The sequence below is a fragment of the Lindgomyces ingoldianus genome, assembly GCF_010093535.1.
Source record: "Lindgomyces ingoldianus strain ATCC 200398 unplaced genomic scaffold BDR25scaffold_35, whole genome shotgun sequence".
Taxonomy (NCBI): Eukaryota; Fungi; Ascomycota; class Dothideomycetes; order Pleosporales; family Lindgomycetaceae; genus Lindgomyces; species Lindgomyces ingoldianus.
In genome coordinates, this window is record NW_022985196.1 from 723,061 (window position 1) to 738,106 (window position 15,046).

The following is a 15,046-nucleotide window of genomic DNA, read 5'->3' on the forward strand; positions in this document are numbered from 1 at the left end:
TTGTTATGGGCCATAATAGAGTTTGTTAGGGTGGGGTCTTGGCAAAAGTGAGCGACTCGGGTGTGTGAGCGACTCGCCCATGAAGTACGTTATAACTTTAGTAAAACAGGCTTTATAATTAGCTAAATATCTTTTAACTATACTTATACTTAAAGCTTTACTTTAAGCTTTAAATAACACTTTATAAACATACTAGGCTAGTTTATGTAAATATAGCCTAGATTACGCTTAGTGTGTAAAGAATTAGCTATATTAGCTATAAATGCTATCTAAGAGGAAATTTCTTACGCATATAGCTTAAGTATAGTCTTAATAATTACCTACTTTTTTTTATTACCTAGCCTTTATAATTTAGCTGTAGAATTAGCTTGTAAAGGTTATTTAGTGCTATAGTTATTTATTATCTTTTATAAAACTTTACATATAGCTGTAGCATATTTCTTTAAAAGTTTTATGTTTTATTTAAAAACTTAGAGCGTAAGCTGTATCTAACATTCTTTTAGCGCGTCTAAGTAGTGTTATAGGGAATGTATTAGTGTAGGAAGAGTAGTTTAGTAGGGTCTTAGTAAAAGTAAGCAACTTAGGTGTGTAAGCAACTTGCCTGTAAAGTACATTATAAGAAAATAAATTATAGTATAAATTAGTTTTTTTAGCGCTTAGCGCATATACTAGCGGTGTGTTTAAATAATTTACATATACTATACTTATATAAACTATGTGTTTAACTCCTAGTAGTTATTTTACTAACCTTAGCGTAATAGACTTTCTTTTATATTGTAGATAATTAATTACAGATTTTGCTTCCTAGTGCTAGCGAAATAACATTCTCGATGTTAATTCGCGACTTTTAGAGCCGACAGCAACATTTCGACACATTTGTCAGTTCTGATACACTCGAACATACTCTTGTACAACTAATTTAATCTGCATTAGGCATTACTAGGTTACTATGCCGACATTAGCTCCTCCCAAATATAAGGCATCAGTATATTATTATGCCGACTTCCGCTACCCTAGTTTACGCTCAGGGTAAACAGCAATACCAGAATTTTCAACAGCGTGCCCTCAATACTACCTCGTCCTTTCCACCCTCAGTAATTGGGATCAATAACCCACACTCCTTATCTAAACCACCCGCCACGCGTAAAGTCACCTATCTTACACCTAGAGTGCGCCCTCGCATCTCGACTCAGCGCGCCCTCTAGCACAACACTCAACCGCTTAAAATCAATAGGCTTAGAAAGCCATCCGTCGAATCCAGCGGCTTCCAATGATGCCTGTGAGTGTTGTTCTAGGCTAGCAGAGACAGCAAAGATTGGTACGCGCCCCGGAAAGGGAGGGTAATCCAGCTTCTGAGGATCACGCTGAGATGCGACGCCCTGAGGAAGAGTGGATGTGAGTGGGAGCTGTCCAGGATATGTAGACTGTGAAAATTGAGTAACTACCGTCACGGGATCAGAAGAGGGCGGAGAAGGTTCTGTCTGCGGTGCCATATGGAAGTAGCTTGTTTCTGTTGATGACCCGGATAGGTCCGCTATTCTAGGATTCGTCAGGGGAGGTGATGTAAGGAGGAAGGCAGCAGGTTTCGGGCGTGTCTCAGGCCTTGGGTGCACGCCTTCGTCTGATTTAGAGAGCGACCTTGGTTGTAGAGACGATTCTATCAATGAAGGTGACGAAGGTTCCAGAGCAGGCGATTTCTCGCTTTCGTCGGCGCGAATCATGCCAGTTGACTGAATACCATCAACAAGAGGCATCTGCACACCAGAGTTAGTAGAAGTCAACGGGGTGGGTGGTAGACAGTCCTACACACATTTATGTCCATCAAGATGAATTCTATCTCATGTCTATGCTTCTGGAAGGCCTCGAGGCACTGCTGTCCATCACGACTTGTCTTGACTTCATGTCCCATTATTTCCAGCCTTCGTTGCAGGATAGCCAGATTGATAGAGTTGTCATCTGCTACTAAAACTGTAATCTTCTCTTTGCGTGGTGTTTGATGTAGTGTTTGAATTTCTAGGTCTACATTTTCCGAAGATTCTGGCTCGGAAACGATTGGATTGTGATGGAAACGGATGCCCCCTGTGGTCGACCGCTCGTTTTGACGCCGGGAGGGGTCAAGGTGTAGTTGGAACATTGTCGGAGCATTTGATAATCCCATTGGGGGAATGCTCGAACGGTCTGGTGAACCTTCGCTACCCTTTTCTGGTCTGTCCTCGGATGATTCGCTTCGTGCAGATGAGCAAGAATGAGACTTGAGCGCTCCTTCCATCGCTAGTTTTAAAGGTACATCTAGTGAGAATGTAGAGCCCCTCCCTACGATTGACTGGCCACGGATTTGGCCCCCGGAATGCTTGACGTACCTCGCCAACAATGCGAGGCCTAGTCCTAATTTCGCCTCTTTCCTGTCTCTCGGGGGATCCTCATGGGTTTCGCTTAAATCAACATCTTCGTCAGGTACTTGCTCGAATTCCTGGAATAAGTCGTCCAGGTCCCTTTCAGACATGCCTCTTCCAGTGTCCTGGACTACAAATTGAACAACACAACTTTCCGTAGTAACTGATCGAGCTCCTAGGTGAACGACGATTCCTCCTTTATCTACATTCTTGATCGCGTTTGTAACAAGGCTCGTTACCCCCTGTTGGATTCTTTGAAGGTCGCCCCTGACAAAACGAGGGAGGTTCGTGTCAGTGATGACGTCAAAGGACAATGACTTCTGAACGGCATGCTTCTGCAGTTGGTCGAGAGTAACCTGTATATCTTTTGGGAGCTCAAAAGTCACATAAACCATAGGAAGAGGCTGTTGATTGCTACCACCAGTGAGATGAAGCAAGTCGTCGATAACCTTTGGGGATATAAGATTAGCGAATGTTCGAAAGGTGGTCGAGATTCGAGATAGCCGTCATATGCTAGCGCAGAATATGACATAGCAGTACTCTGTAGCAGATCTAAGAACTTGAAACCCGGCCATACGTACATAGATGAGCGACTTTGATGCAGAGTGAGATTGGGTCAAGAGTTCTTTCGTATCTTGGTCGAGGGGCTTTTCAAGGGCCAATTCCAAGTAATTTAGGACGGCGTTAAGGGGAGTCCGCACTAAAATGTGATGAGTGATACCTAGGTGGGTGGGATAAAGTCGCCTTACTTTCATGGGAGAGATTGAGTAAGAGTAAGCGTTTCATACGAGAATCATGGAGAGCAGCTTCTTTTTCCCTCCACACGCGGATAAAATTACCATAAACTAGCCTGGTCATAGCCGCAGCCTCGACTACGTCAATGATCAGTGTTTATATAAAGTGGGTTGCAATGAAGAGGCATACATTGCTCGTCGCTCCACGGCCTGCAAGTCCCTTTGATAATTTCGGTCCACTTCTTGAAGCTATTTCTTGGCTCCAATGCTCCTATCTTTGCCATGTTCGGATTCCCAGCCCAATTGACTTCTCTTATCTGGTTTTTTCTGAAGAAGACAATAAAGTCCCCAGCAACGTGGGAGAGTGGAATAAAGAGCAACCCAGCAATGTATTCGAACTCTGTCTCATATGCCAAGTCTGAGAAATCCTGGGTGATATTCTTGGTGGCAAAAGTGGTAGGAAAATTTCGAAAGTAGACGTATCTTAGTAGCGTTACGGCCTCTGAATAGGATGGTAGCTTCCCAATTGTACGAGCCTCGCCGTGGACGACGAGGAACCCAAAGTCAGCTTGGAACAATCGTAGAAGGTCGTCAGACGATGCAGAGATGCAGGCCTGAGGAGTCATATCGATCTGCATCACTGTCAAAGAATTCCTAGCGTTTAGTTTTTTGGCATTTAATAACTTATCAAGACAAGCGGAAGCGCACAGTCCAACCCAGTAACACAACTCACGAACCGGGAAAGACACTCTGAGTCCTCTTGGTCCGTACGAGTGACAGCAGATGAGGCCCCATAACTCATCCTCGAATTTCAACGAGACGCTCATTGTTGATCTCACAGCCATGTTCTCCAAGTATTTGAGGTGTACCGGGGACATGGCGCGAAGGTAAGAGTGTGTGAGGTCCAATGGCGAGCCGAGGTCTGAAATGTTTCGGCATATCAATCTACAAGGATTGCTTTCTCTATCGAAGAGAAGACGCACTCTATTGATTTTGTAGAGCTCCCGTGCTTGTTTTGGTATGTCGCTTGCAGGGAAATGGAGGCCCTTGTACACGTCTGAGCAAGCTTGTGGGTTGATGAGTTCCGCAACAACTGTGCCGTTGTAATCCTCATCGAAACGATAGACCATACACCGGTGAAAGCCAGTCAGCTCCTGGATGATACCCACGATGGCGTCTAAGAGATCTTGAATGTCATTCTTCATGGAAAGTTGTAGTTGGATCTGCGAGATGATGTTGACCACGTCCATGGTCCTGCCCTCTCCTTGAAACATGTCGACTGTGTCGACTGTTATATTGAGTGGTTCGCTCCGGCTGGAAAAGCTTGAGGCTGCATCTATTGGATCGGAATCCATGGTGTTGTACGGCGTTGAGGGAAGATTATCTAGCTCAGCCTGAATATTGCCCAAACTCTCCTGAAGCTCGAATTCGCATATGAGGAGATGGTGGTCTCCCCCAAGGAAGTGCATCGCACACCAAGCAGGGATGATATATCCACTTGGGTCTAGAAAACTGACACTGAAGACCTTTGGTTCGGCAGACTTTGTCGACTTCTTGAACAAGGCAATGACAGATTGAGCATGGCTCTGGAAGATTAGACGTTGATGCGCCGGAAAAACTAGGAGAAAATTGTCTAAATCGAATATTACACGAGGGGTGTATTTGCAAATGGTTTCTGAGTTCTCGCTCACCACACGGCAGAGATATCGAAGGGTAGTGTCGGGTCTTTCAACAACTTCGAGGCCGATGAGCATCCCGTGGGACTGAATGGCACCTGGAATGTGTATGGGCTCGTCCTCGCAGCGCGTAATATGAGTACGCTTTCCACTGACTATTCCATGGCCGGTCTCGTCGGAATAGGCGTACTCAGACCTACCGGCGTAGACGGGCTGCGGGCTTCCTTGTGGTGGCATTTCAAGGATCTCCTCCACGGAAATAGAGGGAGGCCATCTGTGCATCTCATCCTTGTCAGGATTGGCATGTTCGATGGGAAGTGAAGTGGTAGCAGGGGATGTGTTGGATGAGTCTGATCTCCCAGAATGTGAAGACTCGACCACCACAATCGACTGCTCATGCGTCTCTGAAAGGTTAGATGATCAGGTAAGCAGCCTCAGGGAAGGGAGTTTACGAGACCAGTATACTCACTTATAGGTGTGTTCTGGTTGTCACTCGAGAGGTTCTGGTTGTTGTTGAGGATTGTGCACCGGATAGGAAAGATTCGCTCCATGTGAGGCGAGTCGGCGCATGAAAGAGGGAAGACGGGCATACACTGGAGGGCTGACGGAGGGGCTGCTAAACACGGTGGCGACACAAGTGGCTGTGTGGAGGTCTATTGAGGGTCAAGAACCGTGTCCTTGGCGCCGATAGTGAAGCACAAGGCCGTATCGTGAACGGGCTTTTCCGCAGTTGGTGATGTGGCCCGTGCATAGGATTGGCTGGAATACCAAACACGATACTTATATTTATAAGCTAATTCCTAACAACCAGAGGTACCAAATTCCTTCTTAATCACGAAAACCCTAAACGGTCAGCTTCCGTACAAGGAGCGCGTTCGCATCTGGACCCCTAGAGAGGCAGGCTTTAGCAGAAGGAGATCTCTCAGAAGCTTAGGATACCTCTGTCTACAGTCTACAGTCGTATAATTGTTTTAACACGCCAGAGATGCCGACAAAGCTACAAGGTCGCGGTCCAAAGATCTGTACACCTCTATTAATTCTGCTCGTACGCCATGCGATAGAGAATGCAGAGCAGAAGCAGAAAACGCGTGAGTAGGTTGCTTATAAGCCAGGGATTAAAGCCTGTTAGCGTACGTTAATTAAGGCCTTTAAGAAAGAGCTATACTACAGACGCAAGGTAACAGAGAAGCCTTTTCCTACACCGCAGCACATAGACGATCAACAATTATAGGCGTGGGAGCATTTAAACTAGACTAATAAGCAGCGGGTTTGTGGAGACTGGTCTAACAAAGTGTCTGCCTATATAAACTATAGAGAGGTCTTTGTGATAAGGCGAGCAGAGAAGTTCCAACTAGACTGCTATGTACAAAAATTTAAAGGCTTCTTATCTTAGGTAGTCTAAGCAATTATCTCTCTTAGTACTAAAGGACTATTGCTGTTTGTTAAAAAGAATCCAGAGTAGAATAAGACCAAACTAAAATCTAAGGTGAATATCGCACATATGCTACCTATAGCAGTAGCAGTCTAAGATGCTCTTAGAACAAGGAGGCTATCCTTACTAAGGATAATCTATTAGTTCGCACCTCTAAGGTGACTGCTTAGGTAGAGTGGGAGCTAAGGATTATAAAGCCGTTGTAGCCTGCAAACTTACTAGATCTTAACCTAATTATAAATGTCTAGCAATTGCTCAAGTATCACGTATCTCTATTATTCACTGTACATCTTGCCAAGTCTTTTCTCTTATTGGTTTAAAAAAGCGCCGGATTAATGTCTAATTAGCCTATAAAACTTTCCACCACTTTTGCAAATATTCTAGATTTTTAAGGCAAATAAATATATTTTACTAGGTCTATTACTATATTCTAGGTGTTTTAATGCAATATTATAATGCTGTGTTCTGTTGTTGGTGGGCTAAAGTTTGCCCCTTTGTTACTGTTCACAGTTTTAAGGTGTCGCCAAGCCGGAATCGGTATGTCGGCGTCTGTCTTCCGAATGTCAAACCTGACTTTGCAACTGACCGACGCGGTGCTCCGTATGAACATTGTCGGCGGCACAGGAGATTTGTTTGTCTATATCGCTATTCTTCCTTTGTTATTGCTAAATTTTCCTCATCCAAGCTTCCGAAAAGGAAGGCTCATACCTGCTCGTATAGAAGCAGTATCTATGTGAGAGGTATCGAGCAGGAAGCACAAGGCACAGAGAGGGGATGCAGGATAGAGGGTATATGGCAGAGCTACAAGAGAGAGAGAGAGAGTAAACCTTAGGGTCAGAGGCAGAGGTATGGAGGCCGAAGAACCGATATACCCCGTGCCAAGCCTTTAGGGTACTCAGGGGTTGGACATAACAGTGACAATCTACACACCCAGGCAGAGCTACGTTAGTATCTAACAGAGGAGTGGAAGAAAATCAGCATTAACAACTACTTAGAGTACATTAAGAACACAAGTGAGCGCCGCTGGGCAGTTATCTAGGCAGGTAGTGGTCACATAAAATGGTGATTGGTGTTATTTTGTATGTAAAATTCGGCGGTTGATTATCTAACAAAATCTTGGGAAAACTAGCGGAGCGGCCGGTTCAGGGAGCCCCTTGTAGGCCCTGCTTGGAATCAGGCCACTTGGGTAAGCTTAGCTCCGACTGAGCGTTCCGCAAGTGGAGCGTTGCTGGTGTTCCGTAGTTGAGGATTGGTGGACGAAATGGTAAGAACCTGACACGTTAGACAGAATGATACAAGGAGATGCAAGAATGGGTTGACAATGGAGAATATCAAAGTTTCACTCCAGTAGAACCCTCCCTGTTTCGCACAAGACTAGCTCATACATCCTGTGCCTCAATTCCGGTGGCAACCAACCAAACAGCCGTGACTGGCTCTCTACTCCTTCATTGTGTGCTTTCCATTTCTATCGACAGAAGGGCTCCACTTGCGATTCCGGACTGCGCGGACCTGTCACTGGAATCGAATTGTGCGCAGCTCCTAGTTCCTTTCGATACGTTTACGCGTGCCCCGAGACAGACAGGCACATGGTTAGCAATAGAGACTACCACATAGGCACAGCTGTAAGGTAGGTCAGGTAAAGATTCTCAGCCAATTTTAATCCCTGGGTGAGAGTACCAGAAGAACGTGATGTCTTCCCTAACGAACGACATCGTGTCGGATAACAAGCCGCGAATGAAGGGTATCGGTAGGGCCCGCATTTATTTACAGACCGCCGAAGCAGAGACAATCTGACGGTGGTTGAAGGGGAGAGACGAAGTACATGGGGGTTAAATGTGTTTAAAGACAGATTATTTTAGAAGGATCGGGGCAGCTGTCGATTCGTCATGGGCTCAATCCTCACCGAACAATGATTTATTGTTCGCAGCTTTAGTTCTTATCCAAATGCATTGTAGCATTGCCTACCGTCATTCGGAAACACCTTGACCGCCGAGGTATTTCAGCAACGGACTCTGAGCTAGCCCCTCGTTGCAAGTCTCTGGCGCCCAACCGATGAGGACCTAGTCCGCAGAAAGTTAGCCTCTCTTATATCCCTACCCTTGCAGTCCAGCCACCGTCTCAGCCTCACTCTCAGCCTCACTCTCAGCAGCCTCGAGGCGGAAGCCGAAATGAGGTTTTCTCGCGCTTCCTGTATGCGAATTGCGCACTTCGATCGTTTCACTAGCCAAAGAAAAGCTCGTAATGGCGTCGAGAAAGTCGAGCCCTCCTGACTCCCTCATCCCCCTCGCCCACGCGCTCGGTTACTCAGACTACCCACACAGTAACACCGCCTCGCCGTATCTGAATTATATCTTAAACCAGCACATTGCACGAACGACGCTGGAAGAATACCTGTCTCTATTTCAACGAATCATAGCGCATTTCTCAATCCCCGATGTGCTAGAAGACGGGCGGCCACAGCGTGATAGCATACAAGTGCTTCTCGACGAGTTGGTCGCCTCCAATGGCCAAGGCCTATTCATCGATACACCAGCGGGAAGTGTAATACGGAAGGAGGATGTTGAGGATACTGTGCTTTATATCTTGGGTGTGTGGACCATGATGTTGAGCTCCTTTGTTCGGTTGCCGAACGGGTTCAGGAAGGTCATTGTGGCGTACAATCATCGAGCGCAGAGAAAGGTGACCGGGGATCACGTGTATGAAGATAGCCTGGCAGGATTGATACGCGGTAGTGGGCTTCTTCCTTCGCCGGGTAATTGGAGCCATGTTGAGCGCCCTGAGAACGACGTCGTGCGTGCAGCAATGAGCCTGGTTGCTTTGATATCCAGCAAAACCCCTCCAGGGCGCAGCTCCCCGGACACCTCCAGAAGTCCCTCGACCTCTTCTCTGTTCGAAGAATATGAGTCAACATTATGGCAAGGTCAAATAACCTCCCAATCACTGGACGACATGGACTCGCTAGAGTCCTTGGAAATCAAAGCTACTCGTCTCAATGCCTTTACATTGAACGTATTAGGGGCCGTGGAGATTTCCTGGACCTTCAATTTATCCCGACACTTGGTGTTATCTAAGCACAGGGGACGCTATGGGTTGGAAATTTTTGCTCTCCCGTGCGTGTTCGCTGCTACAACCCTAACCTCAGCTACTGTTGGCATAGCTCCAGAGCTCGCGCAAGAGATTCAAGAATCATATCGCATACTCTTTAATGCATGGCCCAATCCTCCTCTGCATGCAAAACTCGGTACCCTTCTTGGTGTTCGCAAAATCTGCTGGTGTTGGTCATGCTCTGCCTACCGGTATCGAAATCGTACGCTATCGACCCTCAAGAAGAAGTTCAGCTTCAACTCGAGAAGGACAACTCAGAATCGCGACGTTATGGCTAAGAGTGAATTCGATCCATTGCTCATTGAACTCATGTCTGGTAACTCAACCTCTAATTGGACATATGATCTCTTCCCATGCCTTTGGCCGAGAATCACGATGTTGGAGGATCATCTCCAGCGAGCTAAGCCGTGGAACATATGGATTCTGTTCCGAGACCGGAGGGACACTCTCCAGTTCTGGACTTTTTTGTAAGTATAATTTTGGCCTGGATATATAGTATCAGTGCTGACTGCGTCCAGTTTCGCTACAGTCGTGGTCATGTTGACATTCTTTCAAGTTGCCCTGGGAATCGCCCAGGTCGTGGGATCCTTTTTGTGAAGTCATAGAGGCAGGCCCTTTATCCCCACCCAGGTTCTGCACTCGCGCCAGCATTGTCTACCTCGGCCAACTATGTAAAGAGTCGAACCCGCCGAAATGATACGTCAAGCTATCACCTCATCCAGCCCTCGTGCTTCCCACTCGTCTTGCGCTTCCTGCTGTTCCAATTTAATCCTTTCCTTCGCCAACGCCAATTCTGCTTCCTCAATTATTCCCTCCTCCCATTCGAATACAGCCTCGGACTCCGCTTGCCTAAAGTTAGGGGTACAAAGTTAGCACAGTTCTTTAAAGTAAAAGGGTCTAGCACTACTACCACTTCAGTCTGTAGCAGTTTTTGAAATACCACTTAAGTAGCATTACAGACTTTGCAACATACTGCGGAATTTACGTACCTGAAATGTTCTACCCGGTCGAGAGGATCCATAAACTCAGGCAGTGGTGGGATGGCATCCAGACAGACATGGGGTTCAAGGTCCAATTCTACCAGGTCTACTACATCGCCGATATCCACGACCGTAGAAATGTCTCTGATGTACTGATCCGTTTTGATGGAAGGCGAGGCGTTGCCATTCCAGCACCACTCTACTCTCTCATCACACCACACTCTCACGTCTGGCCTCTCTCCCCCCCCAGCGTCGTAACCTCCTCAAAAACTCCCCCAAGTTCAAGAGTTTTCAGCCTCGTCCACCCCACACTCAACGTCGGGCCTAGAAAATGGCGAAAACGCTCGTCCATGGGCATAATCTTCTGCCTGATAATGCTCAGGACCTGCCCCCATGGACTCCCATACCACTTTGGCCGCACTCTATTCCAAGGAGATAGCGTCGAACGCCCATGTTCGAGTCTCAAATGCCGGGGTTGCACGGCCACTACAAAAGCTGCCCATTCTTCGTACACCTTCTCATCCAGCGTGAGCTCCGAGGGTCTTTCCTGCTGCACATGCTCCTGTCCCTGCTTCTTCAAAAATAAGTGATCAAGATTCGTACATCTTGCCTGCAAATCTGACGAATCGAGAAGACCGTAGATACAGCATGGTGTGTTTTTTTCGGTTCTGGCTTCGGATGGAGTGGGTTTGGGCACGGCTCATCATCCTTGTAATATAGCCCCTCAATCAAATTATACAGTGTCAAAGACGATACCCTTGCTTTATTTTCTCCATGCAGAATCGCAGACGCGAGACCCCAGCCCATAATCCCTCCCAACCTGATATTCGTCGTTTGTGGGAAGAAGGTCATTCCCAATGGAAGGGGAAACTTACTTGACGGACGATTCATACTCCCGCCATCGATGTCCACATTCGTAACGTTCTCCATAGCTCCAAACATGTGGAAAGAGTGCTGAGCGTGAAGCACCTGGTCGTCTGAGCACATGTCCCTTACGTAGTGCCATATGTCCAACGTCCACGTGAGTCTCCGCACATGTCTCGCATATTCCGGCGTTCTAATCAGTTGTCTAATAAATCGACTGTGCTTTCTCGCTATGTCTTCAGGCCGCCAGTAGGCCCAGTGATACACGAATTGGGTGAAATGATGTACTTGGTACACTTCTGCCGAGGTTTCGAGTGGCATTTTGTAGTGATGAAGCCCGATGTCCACGTCTCGGTATAGAAGCGAGAGACTGAGCTCATGGAAAAGTTTGCTGGTAGGGGACATTGTTTTTAGGAGAGTAGATAAAGGTAGGTAAGATAGAATGTGCAACCAGACTTCTTTGGGGAGGGTGTCTGCGATGAGGATCCCGGGACTGGGTATTCCAGGGCGGAACACAGTGGTTGCATTTTGAACAGGTATCTGTTTTCCAGTGGTGCTATTCTGGGAAGTCGGTGCGCATGAGGGTCGAATGCAATACTTTCGGTATCGAGGCTTTGTGGTGAGTATGGTTTCACACGCGCTCTCAAGGTTCTTCTAGGCTTGCCTAAGAACTGAGTTCTGCCCAGTCTCCATCCCCGCCAAACAAGCCAATGGGGCGTCAACTTCGAGTTTTAGAATGCGGGCTGGGAGTACACCAATGTTCACACGAATCTAATTCAACGACCCTAAGTATGCCCCAAATTCCAGTAGCTAAGCGTCAAGCAATTGTGTGCGCTTTCCTCAACTCATCCGGGACCTGGAATGCTCCATAGAATGCAACTCTCCCTAACTTCAACCTTCTCTCTAGTGCACCACCTTCCATTTTGAAGTTCTGCACGTGTCCAGATCTCTGCACGAACGACTGAAACCCAACAATACCAGGACCGGTCGTGCCGTCTTCACGAAGACCGTCAGCATAAAGCGCAATACCACTGTGTCCATTTGGGGTATCGAAGTCTTTGTGCACTCTGTAGAGAAGACATCGAGACACGAAATCCTTCCAGACGCCGATGTCGTGTCCACGACTTGGTTTTACGGAGGCAGTTTGGTTGAGGAAAATGCCTTCACCGACAACCTGAATTCAAATCAGCATTAATCTCTAGTAGAGGGGAGGCCATGGAATGCATACCAGTACCTCTGAGGGACGATTTGTCTTGAGCGTTTTTGCTTCATTCTCCGTGTCCCCAAGGAACTTAACAGTGCTGCTTTGCTGTCGAAGACCATTCCACGCTTCTCTTGATAGCCATCCAATGTCAGGAATAGGCGATTTTATGTCCTTCACAGCAGCTGGATTAGTAGGTTTGATAAGTGTGATATCATGTATGAAGCCATTAGGATACACTTTGGCTTTAGTATCGAAGGATTTGTCCACTGTACCAAACTGCTCGTTCCATTAAGATAAGTTCCCTCAAATATTTGCTCTCAGATACATACCAGCTCATTGCCAGCCCAAATCTCAACGTGTTCATTCCAATCGCTTTCGAGATTTTCGTAGGAATTACGCTTCCTGCTAAAGATCGATAGCCGATTTGACTTGGATAGTATTGCTTCGGTGATGACATGTGTCGACATAACAAGATAGGATTCGCTGCCTGTACTCGTCCTCAGTCCAATACGGCCAGAAAATCTACCCTCTTTTAGGGTGGATTTCGTCCGGGCTTCGATGAAATCATTGAGGCGATGGGTTTGAACAAGCAATGAACTCGAAGGCCGGAAAAGTCCGAGTCTGCTCGATAGCCCCGAGCCCTGTGAGCTTTTCGAGTTGATAATTTCGGTTTTAGAAGGAGTCATCGTGGGGATCATGCATTGCGGGATGTAGCAAATTCGAAGACCACCATATTTGTGTGGTAGATGCGAAGAAGCCCATTCAGTGTCGAACTCCTTAGGGACGATAATCTGAAGAAGTCCGTTAATAAGAACATAGAAGCCCATGCTTCCCTGAAAAGTGAGGAAGAGATCCCGAACCACTTCGAGCGGAAGTTCAGCCGTGCAGTCGATTGGAGTAGACGGTCGCGGATCAGGGGGAGGATTAACCCCAGCAATTGGAGGCCAGCGATGTTCTACAGGAATGACAACTGGAGCTCCAGCAATGGTAAGTGGAAAGTCTCTCGGATCATCATCATTCATCGGTGTGCATGTCCAGCATCCAACAGCTTGGCCAGATGTGTTAGGAATACTGTGGTAGTCAACATCCCACATCCAAGAATCTGGCAACTGGGTCTGAATATCCTTCCAACTTTCGCTTTCAAGACTCATATGCTGACTAAATAGGTGAGCATCCTGAGATTCAGAGTTGGAAAGCTGTTCAGCTCTGCGTGGTGTAGGCACCTCGAAACCCACATTACTTTGCAACTTATCTTCCACGACCCCTTGTTGCATACCAACGGCGCGTTTTTGAGAGACATGCGATTGAGCCTGGGTAAAAGTCCGCGTGGACGCGATAGAATCCCCAGCTATCGCAGTCTTAGAGAGCTCTGATTGGGTTGATGAGGGAATAGCCACTCCCTCAGGAATGTGCGGCTCGGGAAGCTCCTCGAGCCTCTTTCGAATTCCATCTACTTCCTCTCGCATCTGTACATTCTCGGCTAGAACATTTGTAGAAGCCGGTTCTAAATTCACCATATCTGCCTCGAGGTCCTGGAGAGATCTCGCTTTACGGTCCTCGAAAGCTTTTAGAGTAGCGTTATTCGGGCCCTTCCATTGCTCTGATAGATGCTTTGGGGGGTCCTCTCCCGAGGACTCTACCGGCAGATCCCATGAGTCCTCGTCTGACTCTTCCGCGACTGTTCCTAGGTCGTCGAATCGTACTTTACTTCTTTCCTCATCGGAGAGTGTGTGCAAATCTGTATCGTCGGTATCGCTGCCAATGCTGGTGGTCCCGCTGACACTTCCTCTAGAGGCAGGCTTGAGGTAGATGTTACCGCGGTTGAGGGTAGGAATGTTCCATGAGTGGCTGGTAGATTTTACCATGCTACGCGGTTGTCCTTGCGGGTTAGGCCTTTGTAAGATGTTGAACGGTCCAAGTGCAGCATCCAAATCAATCACAGGATTTATCGAGTCTGATTCAACTAGTCCAAGCCCCCGGAGCATGGCTGTGCCTGTGGCCATTTCTCCAGTGGCCGGCCTATGATCTGGTGTTCCGTCCTTTGTAAGTGGGCCTGATCGTCGTAGCTGCCATAGAAGTTCCTGTAGCATGAGTAAGGTGTGGTATGAATCCTCATTTAGGACCCCTAGTTTCGTATAATGTTCAGGGGAACAATTGAGACTCTCGTAAAGTCCCTTTAGGGCGCGGCAACTCTGAGAGTATGTGTGCCAAAATTGAGGAGCAGGAGATAAAGGGTAAGCTTTTCTATCTGCCTCTTGGACAATCTCGAGGACAGAATTTGAGATTCGCTTCAAGTACTTGTTTAAGTGCTGGCGGTTGCGACCTTGACAACATTAGCTGATGACTTTCAGCGATAGTATTCGATGACTGACATTCTTGGCATATAGTGTTCGCAACGCTGGATAGTGTTATGATGTCGGTATGAGATATAGTAGCATTTTCCCCACTAGAGGGAGCTTCACTTTCCCAATTTTCTGTCATCACATCAAGCCATGGCTTGATCTCCTCTAGCTTCAATGTGGATGTATGCTCTAACCTGCGGACTGGAATACCCCGTCGTGTAAAAGGAGGGGTGGCTAGGCTGTGGCCCGGGACTGTAGCCTCTAGGGGCTCGGACTCAACTGGTGTTTGGCGAGTGCCTTGTTTTGAAGTTAAAGT

General features: G+C 47.2%; 4 protein-coding genes across 4 annotated transcripts; 1 reads left to right on the forward strand and 3 right to left on the reverse strand.

Moving 5' to 3' along the window:
- Positions 1–1,121: 1,121 nt before the first annotated feature.
- On the reverse strand, positions 1,122–5,436 carry BDR25DRAFT_345761 (uncharacterized protein; the record flags this gene model as incomplete). Its single annotated transcript, XM_033694083.1, has 7 exons — positions 5,273–5,436; positions 3,861–5,207; positions 3,318–3,767; positions 3,143–3,265; positions 2,975–3,093; positions 1,811–2,842; positions 1,122–1,754 (listed from the first exon to the last, which is right to left on the reverse strand). The coding sequence occupies exons 1-7, from the start codon at positions 5,391–5,393 to the stop codon at positions 1,122–1,124; spliced, it is 3,825 nt and encodes a 1,274-aa protein (XP_033543033.1). The 5' UTR covers positions 5,394–5,436.
- Positions 5,437–8,476: 3,040 nt separating this feature from the next.
- Positions 8,477–9,937, forward strand: BDR25DRAFT_317979 (uncharacterized protein; the record flags this gene model as incomplete). Its single annotated transcript, XM_033691714.1, has 2 exons — positions 8,477–9,807; positions 9,859–9,937. The coding sequence occupies 2 exons, from the start codon at positions 8,477–8,479 to the stop codon at positions 9,935–9,937; spliced, it is 1,410 nt and encodes a 469-aa protein (XP_033543034.1).
- Positions 9,938–10,136: 199 nt separating this feature from the next.
- On the reverse strand, positions 10,137–11,589 carry BDR25DRAFT_377952 (uncharacterized protein; the record flags this gene model as incomplete). The annotated part of the gene is made up of 2 exons (XM_033697519.1): positions 10,137–11,019; positions 11,196–11,589. The coding sequence occupies 2 exons, from the start codon at positions 11,587–11,589 to the stop codon at positions 10,544–10,546; spliced, it is 870 nt and encodes a 289-aa protein (XP_033543035.1). The 3' UTR covers positions 10,137–10,543.
- A 412-nt stretch (positions 11,590–12,001) lies between these two features.
- On the reverse strand, positions 12,002–13,662 carry BDR25DRAFT_294329 (uncharacterized protein; the record flags this gene model as incomplete). Its single annotated transcript, XM_033688772.1, has 3 exons — positions 12,002–12,358; positions 12,413–12,664; positions 12,718–13,662. The coding sequence occupies 3 exons, from the start codon at positions 13,660–13,662 to the stop codon at positions 12,002–12,004; spliced, it is 1,554 nt and encodes a 517-aa protein (XP_033543036.1).
- Between the last annotated feature and the right edge of the window lie 1,384 nt (positions 13,663–15,046).